The following is a 19,859-nucleotide window of genomic DNA, read 5'->3' on the forward strand; positions in this document are numbered from 1 at the left end:
CCGACCCACAGTGACACAGATGGGGTTCACATGTGCTACTCACTGAGAACACCTGGTCTGTGGAGGGCCCTGGTGGTCGGAGGCGCAGGGGCAGAGGTTAACACCTGCGCAAAGCGCTGGAGCGAGACTTCCCGCTCTGCTAGCTTCGCCCCCTCGGGGATTTGGGTTCCTGCGGGGTCGGCCCCGCCCTCAACCCTGGATGGGCGTGACCGGGCGGCCCCGCCCCCGCTGGCCCCTAAGCTGCAGTCTGGCTGAACGCCGCGGAGCGCGCAGGGATGCGCGAGGAGGCCGCGATCCTCACCCGCAGGGCGAGGCCCGGGGGGCGCATGGGGGACGCCACGCCCGCCCCGGGGAACTGCACAGGTGGGGGCCGAGGCCGCAGACCTCGAGCGGGGCTCTGCGCCCATTTCTCAGACAGGGAAGCTGAGGTGCGGGGTGCACAGCCCTGCGCGGGGGCGGTGGGTGCCGCACTGCCGCGGTGAGGCGCACAGTCGTAGGACAAACCTCCCTGACGCTCTCCGTCCGCCCAGCAGGCGCCCCTGCGGAGCCAAGCCCAGCGGAGCCAAGCCCAGCGGCAAGCGGCCAGAAACCAGGCGGCGGCGTCCAGCTGCCCGCCAACCCAGGTGCGCGCCTTTTCCCAATGGGGGCCGCCTCAGTGCGGGGGATGTCGGTGTGACGGACGTGGGGAAATCGAAACTGGCCTCACCTAAGGTGTTCTGGATCCTCAGCTAGCTCCCCAGTCCCACTTCACAGGCAGGGAAACTGAACCTGGGAGAGGGGAATGACTGCTCAAGGTCCCGCTGCAGCCGAGCCTGGGGTGAGGCTCCAGGGTTTCCGGAAGGAGGGGTGGGCTTGCTGTTATCTTAAATGTTTGATTTCGAGATTGTTTTGTAGGGGGTTCACCTTCCTGCCTTGCTCGGATAGGGGGATTGCAGCTGAAGCCCCGGATTCGAATGTCCGCCTTGCTCCATGAATGCGTCTAAAATCTAATCCTTTTAGAAACAAAGATAAAGCCGGACCTTGCGCCCCAGATGTTCCTGGAGGCTCACTTTAGGGCACACTGCCCGCTCGCCCTTAAACCTGAGGGTCTTTGCACACCTGTGCCCCAGTCCCCCCCCCCACCACACACACAGAGGCTCACTTTAGGGCACACTGCCGCTCGCCCTTAAACCTGAGGGTCTTTGCACACCTGTGCCCCACGGCCCCCCCCTCCCACACACACACCCGGGATGCAGCCAGTCATGCTTAAAACAGTGACACCTGCCACCTTGGGGGGAATGCTGGCTTCCTCTCAGATGGGGAAACAGGCCCAGGGAAGTAAGTCACAAAGCAAAGGTTTGGTGGTGTGGAAGCTAAGACCTGATATTGCCCGTGGTGTGGTGGGGTCGGTTTATTTTCTTTGACTCCCTCGGGCAGCCTGATGCCCAGTCCTGAATTTGGTGTTCTGGCCCCTGTGTGAAGAGGACAATGTGTGTGCAAGTTGTGCATCACTGCCTGGGGAGGTGAGTGTCCACTGTGAGGTGGAGGGACTTGCCCAAGGTCAGCCAAGGACAGGGAAGGGGAGGCCCTGACTACATACAAAAGGCTGTTTGCAGAGGACTCTCCTGGGGGAAAGAGGGTCTCAGATCCAGTTCTTGCCCTCTGGCCTGCCAGGCCTGGCCGCAGCCCTGCTTCTGACCGGCTGCTGCTCAGCCTCCTCCCAGATGTGAGCCCTGTGGGTCCCAGCCTATGAGTCCTTCCCAGGAATTTAGGGTTGGAACCACACACACACAATGACCTGCGGTGCGTCTCTTTAGCTCTGTGCCTCAGTTTCTCCATGTGCTAAGTGGTAGGCCCTGTATACCTGCCCCAGGCTTGTGGACAGGCCAGGGGGAGCCAGGGAGGGCCCAGTGCACCCACCCTTGCGTGGTTCTGCTCCAAGGTAATGCTGTTGTCCTGACTCATCCACTCCTCTGCCCCATGGCCTCAGTCTCTTGGGCTCTGAAATGTGCACCCACCTCTCCTTGTGGGGCAGTGAAGTGATGGGTGTGGGGGTCTTTAGAGACAGTTTGGCACTGTGTAAAACACAGCAATGGGATGGGTGTTTTTCCTGCAATCTGTAAAATGGGCCCATTATTCTGCTTTTCCTAGAGGAGGTATGAGAGTCCAGTCAGACACAGAGTCCTAGGATTCTTCCCTCATCTCCCGTGCACGATGACCGGGGAGAAGCAGGTGGGGGAAGGCCGGCTCAGAGCAAGGCCTTAAATCTTTATGGCCTTGCTCTGAATGGCTGACTGGGAGGCCACCCTCCCACTGCCCTTAGGCCCCTGGCCTGTCCCTGGCCCTGTTCCCAGGGCAGCTCCAGCACTCCCTGATGGAGGAGATTGTCCAGGAACACAGCCCTGCCAGAGGAAGACCAGTGGCCAGAGGTGACCCTCCCCCATGCCCCTGAAAGGGTGCAGCAGGAGGACTGCTGGGTGAGTGAGGACGTGCTCTGTGGACATCCTCTTCACTTCACTCCTGCCGCCCAGCCACTGGGCCAGCCCTGGGCCCATTTCATGGAGGAGAGCAAAGCCCAGAGGGAGTAGGTGGGAATCTAAATGTGGCCTATGTGCCCCTAAGGCCCAGCTCTGGCCTCCCACCATGGTACAGGCAGAGCTGCTGGATGAACGAGGCTCCCTGGAGCCTCAATGTTCTCCCCTGAGAGATTTGGTGGGGTGGGGGGAGTGCGCTCTTCCTGGTTTGGAATTTACCTGGTTATGTACAGCAGGAGAATATATATTCTGGGTGTGTGAGCTGACCTGCTGTCAGAGAAGTGCCTGGGAGACCCAGGTCTGGACCATAGCCAAGGGCCAGGCTTGCAGTAGCTCTGAACCCTGCACCTGCCTCAGGACACACGACCAGGGCATGGGCCTTCTGCATGTGCCTGTCCCCGCTGCTGGGGTCTTGGGGGGTCCCACTCTCCATAGAGTACCTCTGTACACGTCACTCTTTAATTTCTCTTTGAGAAATTCCTCCTGACGCTTCCTCTTTCCACTTGGGGAAACTGAGACTCAGAACTGAGACTCAGAAGCGACTTTCCAGTCCCACAGGGACCCAGGCCCATAGTGGGCTGGTCCAGTGGCCTGCTTCCCCCCATCTCCCCACTGTACCTATTGTCCACAGTCACAGCCAACATAAAAGGTAACTTATTTACCTGGTCCCAGCGGGTGAGGTCAGGGTTTGGGGGCCATGTCGGCTCCAGAAAGGAGGATGGGAGGGATGGTCCTGTGGTCCAAGGTTCCAGATAAAAGATTAACAAGCAAGGATTGTTCTCACCCCCACTGGCCAGGCAGGCTGGGGGAGGCATGGGCTGGGAGGACAGGCTGTCTAGGTCAGGCCATGCACCCCCTGTGTATTAGGGGGTGGGAGAGAGCATTGCCTGGGGCTGGGGAGTAAGCTGGGAGTGTCGGGCGAACACCTGATGGGCAGGTCTGCCTCTCTGCTGTCCAGTGAGCCTATAGGGTTTGCTTTTGGTTTGTATCTTGCTTGCATCAAATCCATTCCCTTTGTTTTTTCTGTTGTTTTTCCTCTCCTCTGAGATTTATTTGTACATAGTAAAAAAGATAGTGTCATGCAGAGTGCAGAGAAAAAAATGCACCAAAGGTTGAGGGGTGCAGGGGTCCAGCCAAAGGAAGGCTGGGGAGGTGTAGCATTCAGTGTCTGATGGGGGCCACAAGTAGACGGGGCCAGGCAACAGGGCTGGAAGGAAAGGATAGCTGGGGGTGGTCTCCTTCGGGGGCCAGTCCTAGGAAGGGTATACAGGGGTAACTGGGTGTCTGTGAGGGTTTTCAGCAGGGGATGGAGGAGGTGGGATTTGCCTCTTAGACACCAAGTGTGGGGAGGGACTGTTGGGGGCCCAGCTAGGGGGTCCAGGGGTCTCCAGCCTGTGGAGGATGCAGTGAGTAGTGTGAGCAGAGGCTGGGTTTGCAGTGGTTAGGGGATGTGGTCTCTGGAGCCAGCTGGTGCTTTCATGGAATATCCTTAGAAGATGGGTAGACTGAAGCCCTTGTAGTCCCTTGATGCTGTGCCACCTTCCTGCCCCATCTGGGCTACGCGTCACAAGTTCCGTAGAAGGGTCTGGTGGGGGCCCTGCCAGTGTACACCTGGGGCCTTCAAAAGTCTGTGGGCCTCAGTTTCCTCATCTGGAAAATGGGCCCAGCCCAAAGTGTTTGCTGGCCTTCCAGGCCCAGAGAAGGGATGCAGTCCATCCTGTTGGAGTCTGGCGCGTGGCGGGTAGGGGGGGCAGGTGCAGGTATCCTGGGTGCTGTGGACTTGGGGTGGGGGGTAGGATGAGGTATTGAGCCTCCTCCTAGGGGACGTTCCTGAGCTCCCGGGCACAGGTTTAAGGTCTCCACCAGGTGGTCCCACTCCTGTCACCCCGGGGGCAGGTCACCCTATTTTGCAGGTTGGGGAGATGAGTCTGAGCAAGGCAAGGACCAGGTCCAGGACCTGAGGCTAGAGGTGGTGGAGCAGAGTCAGACTTGGTGGAGAGGGGCTGGGTGGGGTTTAGGTTCCTAGCAGACCAGGCCCACTTGGCTTCTCTGCCTTCTCCTCTGAGCCTGGTTGGGCTCTTGGATTACTGGGGGTTGAGCTCCCTGCCTCCCAGGTAAGGGAAGGTCACTGCAAGGAGGGGGCCATGGGCAAGGCTCATCCTCCCTCTACCTTTCCTTACCAGAGTTATTTCCTCTGACCTTTCATTTTCATTTTTAAAAGAAGAACTGTTCAAACATACACTTAGGCTAGGAGCAGGGGCTCCCTGCCTCTGATGGGCGTGAGACCCCTGTATTGGCTGGCTGGAAATGCAGAGTACAAGGCCTGGGGAGAGAGGCCATGACTGCATTTAAAGCCCTCCATGCCAAGTCTCTCAGAGGCCCCTCCTGCCCCCAGCCACGCAGTGTGCATAGTTATGGGGCAGCGGCATTTTCGTTGGGCCTGTGCTTCAAATTTTCTTGTAACTTTCCCTTAAGTCTTCAGTTTGATGCACACCATGCAGGCATCTGCAGGTCAGGCTCGTGTCCTTTCTGTGGTGTCACCTCTCACCCTCCCACCTTGATGAGGCTCCAGGAGACAGGACAGGCTCTGGGCCTCTTGGGGTGAGGGGTTAGTTCTGTCTTTTAAGATGTGTGACCCCCTTGGGTGGTGAAATAGCCTGCAGTGCTGTGTCACGATGGGCACCCTTAACCATAGCGGAACCCAGCAGCAGCACAGGATGTGGCTGTTGACAGGCGAGCCCTTTCCCTACGACAGTGGTGGTTTCCTCACTGGGGCTGGAGCTGGAGCTGCACGTCATCTCAGTCAGCCCCTGTCCTGCCCTCTGCAGCATTTACAGGTAGGTCAGAGGACCAGGTTGGTGACCTGGTCACCCAACTGGTTAAGTGTGGTTTACACCCAGACACGTTTGGCTGCAGAACCAGCCTGCTGCCTCTGTTTCTGGAGCTTTTTCTCCTGTCTGTGACTCTCCATGCCAGGGCCATTAGGTAATGCAGGGTCTGGGCTGTGCTCTGGTTAGGGAGCTGGACAGCCACCCCCATGGCTTGGCAGGCCAGCTGGGGAATATCAGGCAGTCAGCAGTGATGCTTGAGGTGTTCTCCCCACATTTAAAATTTTTTCAAACATACCACAGAGTTGAAAGAATTTATAACCACACACCCCCCAGCTCTATCCTACCCATAACTTTTCAGTAGGCCTGCTTCATCATAGCTCTTGCCATCTCTTTGTCCCTCCCTCAAGGCATCTTACTTTTTTGATAAAGTCCTAGTTGCATCTTTAAAAGATGAATACAAGTTGATCCCTTCCTCCTTTCATTCACCAGGCGCTGGTGCAGGTGCTGGGCAGACAAGTGTCCACAAAGCTCTCACCCTTGCTGACCCCCCCACAGGGGCCTCCCTTCTCTGAGGGCCATATGGGGCTCGGGAGAAAGAAGGTGCTTAGCCATGGAAGAATGGAGAAGTGGCAGCTCTAAATTGGGGACTGGGAAGTGTTGGTTGCCCGGTGACCCTGGGGAAGGGGCCACGCGGCTGGCCCGTGGCTGCCCTGCTGTGTCTACCCAGTTCCAAAACCCCAGTCCACTTCCCTGGCTGGAAGAACAGCACGTGTCCAAGTCCACGGATCCTGAAAAAAAAAAAGAGGTTCTTCCTGGGGGAGTGTTGATCACAGCTTTCAACTGTTAGTTTGTTCATTCATTCATTCATGCATTCATTCATTCCTGCTTTGGCACCTGTGGAGACAAAGCATGGTGATTAATTAAGGGCCTATACTCTGGAATCAAAGTTGGCATCCCTCTGTATTACTGAGTACTGGGGGACCCAAGGCCAGTGAGGGTAATCAGGAAATGTCCGATTGGAGGCTCAGGGTGGGTGCTGTGTCCTCCTTGCCCTGCCTCCCTAGGGCTCCCAGCTCAGGCTTCCCACCCCTTCCTGCCTGCAAGAACCTGCCTGTCTTCTGCTACAGGGCAGGACAGCCTCTCAGGTCCTCCCTGCTGTGCCTTCTGCCCCAGGGGTTATGCACCCCTTCCCCCACACCCTCACTAACCTGGTGGGCTGGTCTTTGTGATCTTGACCAAGCTAAGAAGCCAAAAGTAATAACTTAGGTTTCAAATCTGCATTTCTTTAATTGAAATAAATATTTCCCCTGAATTTTTTAACAGCTTCATTGAGGTATAATTCATGTGCCATACAATTCACACATTTAAATTGTACATTTAAAGTGTACAATGTGATGGCTTTTAGTATATTCACAGATATGTGCAACCATTACCACACTCAATTTTAGGACATTTTCATCACCCCAAAAGGAAGCGCTGCATCCCTTAGACCCTTAGAGGTCACCTCCCAACTCCCTCTCTCCCTGGCCCCAGACAACCACTGATCTGCTTTCTGTCTCTATGGATTTGCCTATTGTAGACATTTCATATGAATGGAATCATACAATATGTGGTTTTTTGGTAACTGGCTTCATTCACTGAGCATAGTGTTTTGAACGTTCATCCATGTAGCATGTCAGTTCTTCACTCCTTTTTATTTCCAGAAATATTCCATTGTATGGGTGGACCACATCTTATTTACCCATTTATCAGTTGATGGACATTTAGGTGGGTTCTACTTTTTGGCTATTATGAATATTGCTGCTGTGAACATTTGTGTACAAGTTTTCATGTAGATGTGTTCCTTTCCCTTGGGTATATTGCTAGGAGGGGCATTGCTGCATCATTTGAAAATACTCTGTGAAACTATTGGAGAAACTGCAAAGCGGCTGCCCCATTTACATTCCCAGCTGCAGTGTGTGAGGGCTCCAGTTTCTCCACATTCTTGGTACACCAGTTATCATCTGTTTTGTTTTTTTAATGTGTCTTTTTCATGGCGGATGTGAAAAAGTACCTCCCTGTGGATTTAATTTGCATTTCCCTGAAGCTAATGACGTTGAGCATCTTTTCATGTGCTTATTGGTGGCCATTGGTATATCTTTAGAGAAATGTCCATATCTTTTGCCCATTTATAAATTGGGTTGTCTTTTTATAATTCAGTCTAATAATTTATACATTCTAAATACAGTCCCTTATCAGATAGATGATTTGTAGATATTTTCTCCCACTCTGTAGGTTGTCTTTTCACTTTCTTGATAGTATCCTTTGAAGCACAAATTTTTTCATTTTAATGGAGTCCAGTTTATCTATTTCTTTCGTTGTTTGTCTTTTGGTATCATTGAGAAACCATTGCCTAATCCAAGGTCAGGAAGATATACCTCTATGTTTTCTTCTAAGAGTTTTTTTATAGTTTTATCTGTTATATTGAGGTCTTTGACTCATTAAGTTAATTTTTGTATATGATGTAAGGAGAGCTCCAACTTTCTTCTTTTGCATGTAAGTATTGTTTTCCTGGCACCAATTGTTGAAAAACTATTCTCTTCCCATTCAGTTGTCTTGGTACCCTTGTTGAAAATCAATTGATTGTAAATATTAGTTTATTTCTGGAGTCTAAAGCCTTGCATCGGACTATATGTCTCTCTTTATGCCAGTGCCGCTCTGTTGTCATCACTGTAGCTTTGTGGTAGAATTTGAAATAAGGAAGTACGAGTCCTCCAACTTTGTTCTTCTTTTTCAAGATTGTTGTTTGGGCTATTTTAGGTCTTTTTGCATTTCCTTATGAACTGTAGGATCAGCTTGTAAATTTCTTCAAAGGTAGCAGCTAGGATCTGATAGGGGTCATGTTGAATCTGTAGATGAGCAGAGGAGCATTGCCATCTTAAACCATGTTAAGTCTTCTGACTCATGAGTATGTGATGTATTTCCATTTATTTAGATCTTCTTTAATTTCTCTCAACAATGCTTTGTAGTTTTCAGAGTTTAAGTTTTGCACTTCTTTTTAAAAATTTATTCCTAAGTAATTTATTCTTTTTGATGCTCTTGTAAATGGAATTGTCTTATTAATTGCATTTTTAGTTTCCTCATTGCCACTGTACTGAAATACAATGGATTTTTGTGTGTTGATCTTGTATCCTGCAAACTCGCTGCACTCATTTATTAGTTCCTGTAGATTTTTAGCAGATTCCTAGGGATTTTCTCAATACAGGATCATGTCATTTAATAGAGAAGTTTTGCTGCTTCCTTTCTGATGTGGATGCTGTTTAATTTTCTTAATTAATTGCTCTGCCCCCTGGTTTGGGGCTATTTCCATATTTTTCTTTTCTAAACCATTTTTTGTGTTGTGACTTTTGTCATGTCTTATGTAAGTGCTGGTTATGTAAGAAAGATGCTCTGTTACCTGTATGTTGCAAATACCCACACTCCCTTGTTCTGCTGTTAATTAGGAATCTTAAGCTCTGCGTCAGTCCTGTCTGTGGGTGCCCTCTCTATCTGTGGGTGTTGAACAGGTCAGCCACCACTCCAGGCTTGGTTGCTCATGTTAAAATGACGATAATAACAATTACTTCCCTGCTGTCCTCTGCAGATGATTGAGTGCTGCGTGAGGTCAGGAAATGGGGTCTTTCTTGACCAGATGTTTCTATCGGACCTGCATGGCCGTTGTTAGTGTGACACTAATGATGGACATCTGCAGACAGGGAAGCCCGAATCCTCCCAGATGTGCAGTTTACATGGCAGCCATGGCCCACACTTCCACCCCTACCACCCTCAGCGTGTCATCCAGCCTTGCTCTGCTTCAGTTTCCCCATCTGTAAGATGGAGATGGATGGTCTTCCTCATATGGCTGAAATACAGTGAAGTATCCATTAGGTGCCCAGTGTTGTTTGTGCTGTTCGAATGTCAGCCCCTCCTCCCTGCTAGGTACACAAACCACAAGGACCCCCCAGGCTCACACTCCTCCCCCCAACATTTCAGCCTGGTGAGGCACCCCCCAGGTTCTTGGTAGGGCAGAGCTAAGGGGGAGCTTGGCCAATATCAGCCAAATGCTGTCCCTCAGTGTCACTGCCCACAGCGAGGGTCAAGGAGCCTTAGCCTCCAAGGGCAGAATGCAAGACTGAGGCTGAAGCCTGGCTCTGCCACTGCCCTGTTAACACCCTCACCCTAAGTGGGGTAGGGCCAATGGGGCCATGCAAGGGGTGGCTTGACCTCATTGAGCCTCAGTTTCCCCTCTGGATAGGGCTGGTTGTACACAGACATGTGAAGCACTATCATGGGGTGTGTGAGTGCATGTGTGTGGCTCTCCTGAGTGACAGCTGCTTCCCTTGGGCAGTTCCAGGTGTCCTCTGTCCTCACAGCCTATGGGAAATGGGGTACCATGCATTCCACAGTGGATCCCCGTCATGGGTGCTTCCAGGTGGATGTGGATTTTGGAGGACTCTCCAGCCCACTACAGATATTCTGGGTATATATTTTGAAAACAGAGCCCACAAAGTTTGCTGGTGAATTGGTTGTGGATTGAGAAAAAGAGTTCAGGTAGGTTCCAAGTTTTGGGGCTGGAGCAAGTAAAGGATGGAGGGCATAGGGGCTAACATCAGTTAGAGTGGGGCAGGCCATGTGATGAGCAGGTTAGCCAGTGCAGGAGCTTGGCTGGATGTGGCAGGCCGCGTGGGCTTTCGGACTTCTGTGCCTGGTGCCCAGGGGACAGTCTTAGCTGGAGGTATCCCGTGGAGGACAGGGGAAGGGTTGTCTTGGGTTGGTGTGGAATAATGTGGTCCTCAGCCTGGGCAGTGCCAGCCTCTGTCCGAATCCCCACCGCTGCTCCCACCTAGGCCTCGGATGTGTGGAGGGAGTTGGACACAGACGCTGCCTCTGGTCACTCTCCCTTTTGTCTGAGACTAAACTGCTTTATACACTAGTAGTATACAGTGCTCAAAATCAGAAAGTTCCAGAAAAGCAGAAGGAAGAGCCTCTTGCACTCAGGCGCCAGGAGGTGTGCTCCAGAACATCGGTAGCAGCTTCATTGCGTATTCTTGAACACCGGAAACAACTCACGCAGCCATCAGCAGGAACAGGGAAGCAAACAAGGGCATCCATACAACGGGAATCTGCTCCACCATAAATATGGACAGCTGCCAACACACGCAGCACGGCACCTCTCCCATCATTGTGCTAAGCAAGGGAAGCCAGACACAAGGGACACGTGATATATCTGTCACACGTGTGTGTTGAGAAGGTAGGCCCAGAGCCTCCTTGTGTGGTTCCACATCTCTACCCTACAACATAGGAGCTGTGTGACTTCCGGAAATGATTAAACCACCCTGTACCTCAGTTTGCTTTCCTGTCAAGTGGGGAGGTATTTTGTGGATTGATGAGTTAATGCACGTAAAGCGTCTGGAACAGCGTCCAGCACAGTAAATTCTGTGTGCCAGCTGTTGTCATTGTTACAATTTTATAAAAATGCTTGTGATTGCTGCTTTATCCAGAGTGCCTCTCTGTGTCCTTATATAAGGACATCATTGTAACACTTTAGGATAGCATTGCTGGCATTCTTGTCAGATGTACTTTGATTAACTGTACTGATCCCCACAGCTGGAGATGTGGGTGTAGACAAACATCGTGGTATAGAAATCCTGGCAGCAGATACATAACTACTTCCTTTGACTAAATTCTCAGATGTATACACAACATAAAGCTCTTAATACACTTCACCAGACTCTGTCCAGAAAGGTTTGGATCTGTGTCCCCACCAGCAAGTCTGAGGGGAGTGGCTCCCAGGCCCTTGCTAACTTCACACATGGTTTTTTTTTTTTCCTTTTTGCCAAGTGGAGGAGTGAAAGATTAGCTCTCATTTGAATTAGTGTTTCTTCAGTTACTATGAGGGCAAGCATTTTCTCATGTCTGTTGGCTACTTGTATCTCGTGATTTGCTTGTTCACACACCAGTCCATTCTGCTTTATTTGGATGCTCAGCTTTTATTGACGTGTCAGATCTCTTTATAAATTAAGGATGTTGAAACTTTGCCCTATGTTTTCCAAATACCTTTTCCTAGTTTTTTCATCTGAGTTTGTTTGTTTTTCAGTTATTAGGGAGTAACAAAAGTTTTTGGTTTTTACTTTTAATGAAATCACATCTGTTGATCTCTCTCCTTTTTTCCCCCCTTGATTCTGCCTTTTGAGCTACACTTGGGTAATAATTGTCCTTTTGCTTTTATTGTCTTTAGATGTGTGTCTCTTTTATCAACACCATGGTCTTCAGAGCATCTAGATTTCACTTAATGTAGGGATTAGCTCCACTTTTGTTCCCAAGCCACTAGTCACACGGACGCCACTTCCAATTGTCTGGGTGGCTATGTGACCTTATCCATAGCATCGTGTGGTCATTGGGTCAATGACGCCTGTCCCAGGTGAGGGCTCTTGCCAAGGCCCTGCCCTCCAGGGTGAGGTCCTCATTCTCTCTCCTCTCTTCTCTCCTAGGCATGTGTGTGCAAGTGCAGCCACCCCTGCAGGGCACCTTCCAAGTACTTCGTGGGGACGGCACTTCTGTGGGGACTGTCATCGTGTTCCACTGCCCCTCGGGCCACCAGATGGTGGGGTCTGGCCTCCTCACCTGTGTCTGGAAGGGGAGCATTGCTGAGTGGTCGTCAGAGACGCCCATGTGCAAGAGTGAGGCCCGTTCCGTGTGAGCTGCACCCAGCTCAGCAGCGACCCCTGGTGGGGGGTTGCTGATTTTGTCACATGGATGGTGTGGGTGTCCACAGAGAAAGTTCCATGGGCCTCTGCGTAGGGTCCTGTTCCCAGTGCTGGTGGTCCCTTGGGGCTCCATGTCAGCAGTGTAGACTCAAGTCCTAGCAGCTGCTCCAAATTCTAGCTCTGCCACTGACTTGGCCTGTCATTTCCAAGAGGTTACTTGTGCTGTCTGAGCTAAGCATCTGTTAAGCAGAAAACTACGTTCTTTCATACATACATGCAGCAAACATTAATAGGATGTTTCGTGTGCCAAGAATTCTAGAACTGGGGAATAGGATTGCTTGGCCATGGGGCCCCAGTCTGGGGGAGGAGATGGTTTTCTAGTTGTATTTGTTATACAGGGTGTTAAAGGGTAATACCCAGCACAGCATTTTCCAAAGTGAGGATACATATATTGTGTTAACGTGTATTGTGCATTGAAAAGGGCTCTATAGTCAATATAATTTGGAAAAGCCTGGGTTAATAGGCTGCAGGACTTCTCAGAGCCTTTAAAATACTCACGTGGTGGTTGAATCTCTGAGAAGGAGAGTGTCTGTTAGGATTAGACTCCAAGAGATAGAAAACCCAAGATAATGGGGGTTACCAAAGTAATGGGGGCTATGAGAGCTTTTTCTTGCCCATGGCCCTCAGGATGGGCAGTCCTAGGCTTGTAGGACTGCCCCCACTCCATGGTGGCGACCCAGGTCCTTTCCATGTTATGGCTCTGTTAGGCATGACCTCAACTGCATTATCCAGGCAGTTGTTACAGGATTAGTTGCAGGGCAAGGAAGGCTCTTAGAAGGCAAGGAAGGCTCTTGGAAGTTGTCCCACACCCCTCCACCCTGTTCACCACTGGCCAGAATATGGTCATGTGACCACATGTAGCTGCAAGGGAAGCTGTGAGATGTAGTCTTCAGTCTGGACGGCCAGTGTCCAGCTAGGGCTGGGGGACGAGGGACTGGAGAGCGTGATCAGTGTCCACTACAGGGGAGAGTATGCAGTGTTGTTCAAATTAGGATCCTGGGCCTTGATTCCCAAGAACATCATTTAGAACCTGATAGAAGTAGTTCTTGGCACATAGCTAGTTCTTGGTCACACAGCTGATAATGTGCCAAAGGCCCTTTGACCCCAAACACTGACATTTTTCTTGCTTTTGCACCGTCCTGGAAAGTGACCCGAGAAAGCACATAGGCCCCCGTAGGGTTTTATCCACTTGAGGCATTGTGAAAAAAGACTGTGTGTTGTCTGCTGTCCTCTGGTCTCAGGGGCCCAGTCTGCAGTGGGTGGGAGCCAAGGGGACTATCACTGAACTCCCTGTCAGAGCTTCCCCCAGTGTGCCACCAAAAACTCCTACACACCCTCCAAAACCCTGCTCAAACACCCCCTTCTTGGGGGGCAATCTTGCCTGATAGCCCCACTCCCTACAACAATTTGCACAGACCTTCACCTCAGCTGCCAGCGCCTCCCTGCCTCCCCCATGGAACAGGGCTCCCTGAGGGCAGGCTGGGCCCAAGAGCTGGACTTGTCTCACTCGCAGCTGTGCCTCCCTATGAAACCTTCGGCTTCAAGGTGGCCGTGATCTCCTCCATCGTCAGCTGTGCCATCATCATGCTCATGTCTATGGCCTTCCTCACCTGCTGCCTCATGAAGTGTGTGAAGAGGAGTGAGCAGCAGCGATCCAACAGGTACAGTGACCTGGCACTGCTGCGGGGCACCTGCAAGTCACTCCGAGACTCCTGGGCGTGTCAGGGAGCGGGACTGCTGGGATCTTGGCATCTTGCTGTTCACAGAGCATTGAGGCCGTGGAGGGCACGTGGCTCGCTCGCTTGGTCTTCCATAAGACAGGTGACAGGTACACAGGGGATTGTCTCATTCTGCAGACTGTGCACACACGGAGTATACGCTCTGCTCTGTGTGGACATGAAGGGCTGACTACGCGACGGTTAACTAGGGCCTGCAGGTGGAGTCTGGCCCACCTCTACTTCTTCACGGAAACCTATCCTTTTTTTCTTTTTGCTATTTTTAAAATTGTGGTAAAACATTTACAATATAAAAGTTACCATTTTAACCATCTTTAAGTGCACAATTCAGGATCATTAATTACATTCACAGTGTTGTGCCGCCACCAGCTTGATTCATCTCAAGAACTTTCCACTGCCTGTCTTTGTAGGTATAGTTTTCCTGACATTTACTCATCATCCATGACTGCTTTCTCCCTACAGCAGCAGAGCTGAGTAATTGCTCAGGAACTGTATGGCCCTAAAATACTCTCGGCCTTGCAGAGGCTTGCAGGCGGTGTCCTTGGCACACATGCACCTGAATGTCCTTCCCCCATCTCTCTCCAGGGCAGCCCAGCTGTGGTTCCAGCTGAGAGGCGAGGACTTAGAGACAGTACAGGCCGCCTACCTCGGCCTCAAGGGCCTCAACAACAAACGCAGCGTCAGTGGCGAGTCCAGGATCCAGCCCATCCAGGCTCACGACAACCACAGCTTCACCACGTGGGCATGGGCAGAGCAACGGGGCAGTGGGGCAGTGGTGAGGGCAGGGGGGCCCCAGCATGCTGCAAGCCCAGGCTCACTAGGGCCTCAACTCCTATCCCTAAGACAGGGACTGATGGTCCTTCTAGTTCCCGTGTCTGACCCTGCACCCTGGTGCCTAAAGCTGCCCTCCACCCCGTGTCTTTATCTTGTCACCCCTTGTCTAGAGAAGGAAGCTTCTGGACACAAGTACTACCCTTCACCAGGACCCATGGTGCCCTGTCAACTTGCTCTCTCCTCCCATCTCCCTCCCTGCTCCTCTGTCTCTCAGTTTCTATCTCTTCTTGTCTCTCTTTAAAAACACACACGCACACTTTTTATGAACCAATACAAGGACATTTCTTACATACTTTTTTGACTCAAGGAGTCTAATCTTGGCTGAACACGGACTACAGATAGAACATCTCCCAGGGTTGTTACTAGCTTTGAGTGAGCACCCTCTGACCCCAGGATCACAGGGCTGCCGGTTTCTGGGCTCCTTAAATGGGGCAGGATATTTGTCTTTGGCAGCATTGCCTTTTGTGGACTCTAAGCCTGTGGTCTCCTACAGACACCGTGTTCTGGACTGTCTTGACGTTCCCTCATGACTGCACTCAGGCAGCGTTTCTCATGTGGGTGCCCCATGGGCGGTGCTGGTGTGAATCACAGGTATGGGTCAGGCTGTCCCCCTGCAGGCACGAGGACTGGGCGCTCTTGGCTGAGATGAGTCCGTTGTCAAGTGATGAAGAAGGGACTCTGCTAAGGGTCACTCTGCTGCCCCCATGACGTCTGACCTGTGGCCTTAGCATCCAGGGATGCTCCAGCCAGAATCGGTTTGGGCCCTGGGGCTTACAGAATAATGATTTTAATTCTGTTGCGATTCTGTTATTCCCTCTATGAGGAATGAAAATGAGTTCTGTTTTTTCCTTCCTTTCCTTCTCGTTTTGTTTTGTTGTTTTTGTATCACTCTGAACTCATAGGTATTCTTTTCTCAAACTTTATTATGGGGAAATTTCATGAATACACAGAAGCAGAGAGAATAGTGTAACGGGTCTCTTGTCCCTGTCTGCTATCCTCAGGGGTCACCGTTCCCCTGCATCATCTGGACCCATGCTTCCTATGGGCTCCAGTCTTTTCTTGGTTGGAGCCCTGTTGTGCTGCATCCTGATCATGCCCTTTATTCTCCAAGTGCCTCCTCTCTGCACAGATGTTCTGGCCCATTTAGTGCTTTCTCTGCCCCGCCCTGGCATCACAGAGGCAGTCTGCTCATTTCCTCAGCCTGTCCCCACAGGAACCTCCCAGGGAACCAAGTGCTTGCCCCCAGCCTGACGCCTCTCTGTGTGACAACTGTTCATGCCTTGTTTTCCTCCCTTGTACAGCGAGGATTATGGCAGGGCTCACCTCCTGGCCCTGTTGAGGTGATAAAAGTCAATGGCCTTGACTGGGCCCAGCATACAGATTCAGTGAGTGCCAGCCGTTGTTGTTAATTCTGCTCTTGATGCTGGTGTGCACGTGAGGAAACTGAGGCGCTGGAGGTGGTGGCCTGTGCAGGCGTGGCGAGGGTCTGCCTGGGCGCATGTCCACACTGAACGCACCTGGCCTGGCTGACTCCTGGAGTGGCGAGACCTGTGAGAAGGAATTGGTTTCCTACCTCCTTCCCTTGAGCTTTTGACACACATTAGGCCTACGTCATGATGGCCATGGCAGATATGCCGCCTTGCGCCCCTTCCACCTGACTTGACATGTCATTGTGTTGCCATGGTGGTCTGAGGCCCCTGGAGCTATGCTCCAGATACTTCAACTGCTGTGCTCAGGTTTGGGTAAATGCTTGTGCTTAGAGCTGTTTTTCTTTTTTGAGATGACATTTTGGGGCAATCCTAGGAACAGACTGTTTAGGCCAAGTAGTCCGAATATTTTTATTACCAAATTCTTTCTCCAGGAACCTGGCACTAGCTGAGCCATTTTTACACCTATACTGTCACTGAGTGTTAATGATTTGTTTTCCATCACTTACTTAGCAGGGGTGAGTTACATAAGTGGTTTTCATCAGCATTTCTTTAACACTGAGAAAGAGTGTTTTCTCCATACCTTTGCTTAGCAGTTGCATTGCTGGTTTTAGTCACTTTCACTTTGCTCTGCTGAATCTCCTGCTGATGTTTTTTCTCATAAATACTGGAAGCTCTGTGTATATTATGGAAGATACCCTTATCTGTCAGTTGGCTGCAAGCACTTTCCTTTTTGTTTCAGTTATGTTGGGGTTGTGCACATCCTTTTCATATAGTCATGTTTCCTTGGCAGGTTTCGAATTTTCTCCATTGCCCCCTGCCCTGTGGCACCCTCTCCCCATTATAGACCTGTGACACACTGTCTTGTGTCTAAATTGGGAAACCCCAGTGGAATAGGGGAAGGAATTGCTGCCTCTCAGGATGTGCCATCCTAGGCAAGGCCCAGATACCCCAGTTCTCCCACTGATTGGTGGTGAAATCGTCTTCAGTAAGGTGAGGTTTGCCCCTTGACCTTACTTTTATTTCATAAACGCTTCCCAGCACTCACATTATGCCAGGCACTGTTCTTAGCTTTTCCAAATATTACCTGTTCTTACCATAGGAGTGGGCACTATTTTTATCCCATTTTAAGAAACTTGTCTAGAATCACATAACTACTAAGCATGAAGCTACGTTTGAACTCAGGCTTTGTGGTTCCAAAGTCCATGGACTTGCTCACTAAGCTGACTTTCCTCTCCACTAATTAATTGATTCATTCACATATTCATTGAACCAACAGATAATTTAATTCCTACTACTGCCTAGAGCTTTTCTGAGAACTAGGTGTGGGTGGCAACATAGATCTGGGAAAGCTTCCTGGAAGAAGTGATGCCTGAGGTGAACAGATTAGGAGAGCCTATACTGGGGGGGAAGGAGAAAGACAGCATCTTAAGGGGAGGAAGCAGCCAGGCAGCTTCAGGAAGCAAAGTCCAGTGTAAGCAGGAGATGGGAGCAGGGCCAGGTGGACAAGGGTGGGGCCGGGGTTTGCTCAGCCTGGAGAATGGGTGGGTTTGTGGCTTGGGGGCTAGGGGAGGCCAATAGGGAACTGAAGATATGGAAGGTGGGAGATCTGGTCCCAGACTCAGAGGAGAGCCTGGCAAGTGCGAGAGTGTCCTCCAGAATGTTCCTGGGGCCCCAGTGTCTCTTCTCTGCCTAGGGCATCTTGGTGCACATAGTTTACATACACTTTGAATAAGCTCCCTTCCTCTACAAGGCCCCAGGAAGCCCCTTCCCACCCTTGGAAGGTAGGTGTGATGCTCCTTGAGTCATCCCTCTTGTATGAGTGAGGGGCCTGAGGCCCAGGGAGGGGCACCGATGGAGGGGCCTCCTTGGGAACAAGGCAAGAGGAAACGGGGGCCCTCACCTAGGGGCAGCAGTCTATCCCAGGCCTGCTGAAGATCAGGGCCTGGGTACCCAGCATAGTGGCAGAGTTGGGGTTAAATTGGGCCCCTGCTCTGCCCCCAGGCTCACACCTCCTCTTCCTGCAGAGACCTTGGCGAGGGGACCAGAGAGCTGGCCAGCATGGCCCGAGGCATTGACAAGGACCCCTGGACCCCCAGTGGCCCCACCAGCTCACCACGTGCCCAGGTGATGGTGCATACAGCGAACCCAGGGCAGATGCTGCCTGCCTCCAGGCCAACTGTGGGAATGCTCAGACAGCCTGCAGCCTATGTCCCAGGGTGACTAAGGTGGAGGCCAGAGCCCACAATGGGAGGGCCAGGCTGACCCCACCAGCCGGCCACTGCATCTCAACATGTGTCCAGCTCAAGACTGGTCAGTGAAATCAGCTTCCGGGTTTAGGGATTCCCTCGGGGCACTGAGCTGGGGACCCTGTTTGGGGTGTGTCTGTCCCAGGGGAGCCCAGCTGTAGTGGTTTTTATAGATAGGCTTCCTTGAAACCACCGCTGAGGTTCACAGAACCAGCTGCAGCCTCCCTCTAGTCAGGCTCCTTTGAAGAGACTGGGGGACATTTTAAGCACGTCTAGTTTTGCATAGCAGAGTGGGAAGGTGGCAGCAGATTTCTCAACAATTACAGCTGGCTGCTTCGTATCTATAAGCAGGGACCCAGCTGGGGTGCTGCATCTATTATCTGTAAGGTTGTGATAAGGGGTATGAAATAAACAATTCTTTGAAAAACAGCAAAGGTAAAAATCACTGTCTCAATTTTCAATCCCTGCATAACAAAAACCTCAAGTGTAGCAGCATAAAACTATAGTTCCTTCTTATTACAGCTCGGGGTTCCAGGTTTGCCGGGCTCTACTGGGCAGTGCTCACTGGGGCTTCTCCCATGTGGTTGTGGGCAGCTGGTGGCATGCACTGGGTCATATCAAAGGCTGGCTGGGTTGCTGCCAGGTGTCAGCCGAGACCTCATGGGGTGGTGGCCGCCTCAAGTGGCCTGGGCCTCCTCACATCATGGCATTCCACAGTGAGAGTCCTGAGTGCAAATCTTACCTGTCAGGGCCTCAGAAGTCACCCTGGGTCACTATTGCTGCATTCCATTGAACGAGGGGAGGCAGCTGGACTCCACTTCTCTCCTGGGCCAGTTGAAAGCTGACTTCCAGCCGTCTGAGATTTGGGGTGTGATCTCTCTGGCCATTGAGGAACCTCACTGATGTTTGCCCTTGAACTTTCCTGCTTCCTGGAGGCCCTGCAGCCACGTTGGGGCCATGAGGAGTGGAGCCTGACAAAGAAGAGCTGGTGGTCCTCAGGAGCCTGTGCTACCCTGAAGCCACGTTTGTCATGGTTTCCATCACTAACAAATACATCTTGATACAGGCCACACAGGGCAGCCCATCTGTCCTCTGACTCACTTGGGAAACCCCCAGCAGGGGGCACTTGGGTGGTTTCACATTTTCAGCTGCCACATTGGTGCCAACATCCTTTCTGTTCTGGGATACTTTTCCATCAGGTGGGTTCCAGAGTGGAACTGTGAGGCCAGAGGGAGTGTGTGGTGCTCTGGTCGGTGGTGGGGATGTCACGTGTGGGGACACTGGGTGGGTAAGCTCAGACTCAGCCCTCAACCAGACAGTGCAGCATTCACGCTGTGGGGTCCCTGGTAGACTCAGGCCCTCTCCAGCTTTTCTGGGAGTGGCAAGCAGTGGCCCTCAATTATATGCCTCCAAGGGGCCTGTGGGCTCAACTTTATGGGGCCAGGCAGGGGTGGAAGGTCCACCCCGATCCTGCAGGGTGTGAT

At 51.6% G+C, this 19,859-nt stretch overlaps 1 protein-coding gene across 2 annotated transcripts; it reads left to right on the forward strand.

Annotated features, from left to right (window-relative positions):
- The first annotated feature begins 275 nt into the window (after positions 1-275).
- On the forward strand, positions 276-18,349 carry SUSD3 (sushi domain containing 3). 2 transcript variants are annotated; one of them, XM_024117171.1, is made up of 5 exons: positions 276-363; positions 11,854-12,042; positions 13,643-13,790; positions 14,451-14,603; positions 18,154-18,349. In XM_024117171.1, the coding sequence occupies exons 1-5, from the start codon at positions 276-278 to the stop codon at positions 18,347-18,349; spliced, it is 774 nt and encodes a 257-aa protein (XP_023972939.1). The 2 variants fall into 2 exon arrangements, with proteins under 2 accessions (XP_023972939.1, XP_023972938.1); XM_024117170.1 differs by lacking the exon at positions 276-363 and adding an exon at positions 9,099-9,234.
- Positions 18,350-19,859: the final 1,510 nt, after the last annotated feature.

This window comes from Physeter macrocephalus, chromosome 9 (genome assembly GCF_002837175.3).
Source record: "Physeter macrocephalus isolate SW-GA chromosome 9, ASM283717v5, whole genome shotgun sequence".
In the NCBI taxonomy this organism is placed as follows: domain Eukaryota; kingdom Metazoa; phylum Chordata; class Mammalia; order Artiodactyla; family Physeteridae; genus Physeter; species Physeter macrocephalus.

Excerpts from the sequence above, each read along its gene's own strand:
- SUSD3 (XM_024117170.1), top strand. The coding sequence starts at position 9,099 with ATGTGCAGTTTACATGGCAGCCATGGCCCACACTTCCACCCCTACCAC. Across the intron at positions 9,235-11,853 it reads CCTCATATGGCTGAAATACA|GCATGTGTGTGCAAGTGCAG; the intron begins GTGAAGTATCCA and ends CTTCTCTCCTAG. Across the intron at positions 13,791-14,450 it reads GAGCAGCAGCGATCCAACAG|GGCAGCCCAGCTGTGGTTCC; the intron begins GTACAGTGACCT and ends ATCTCTCTCCAG.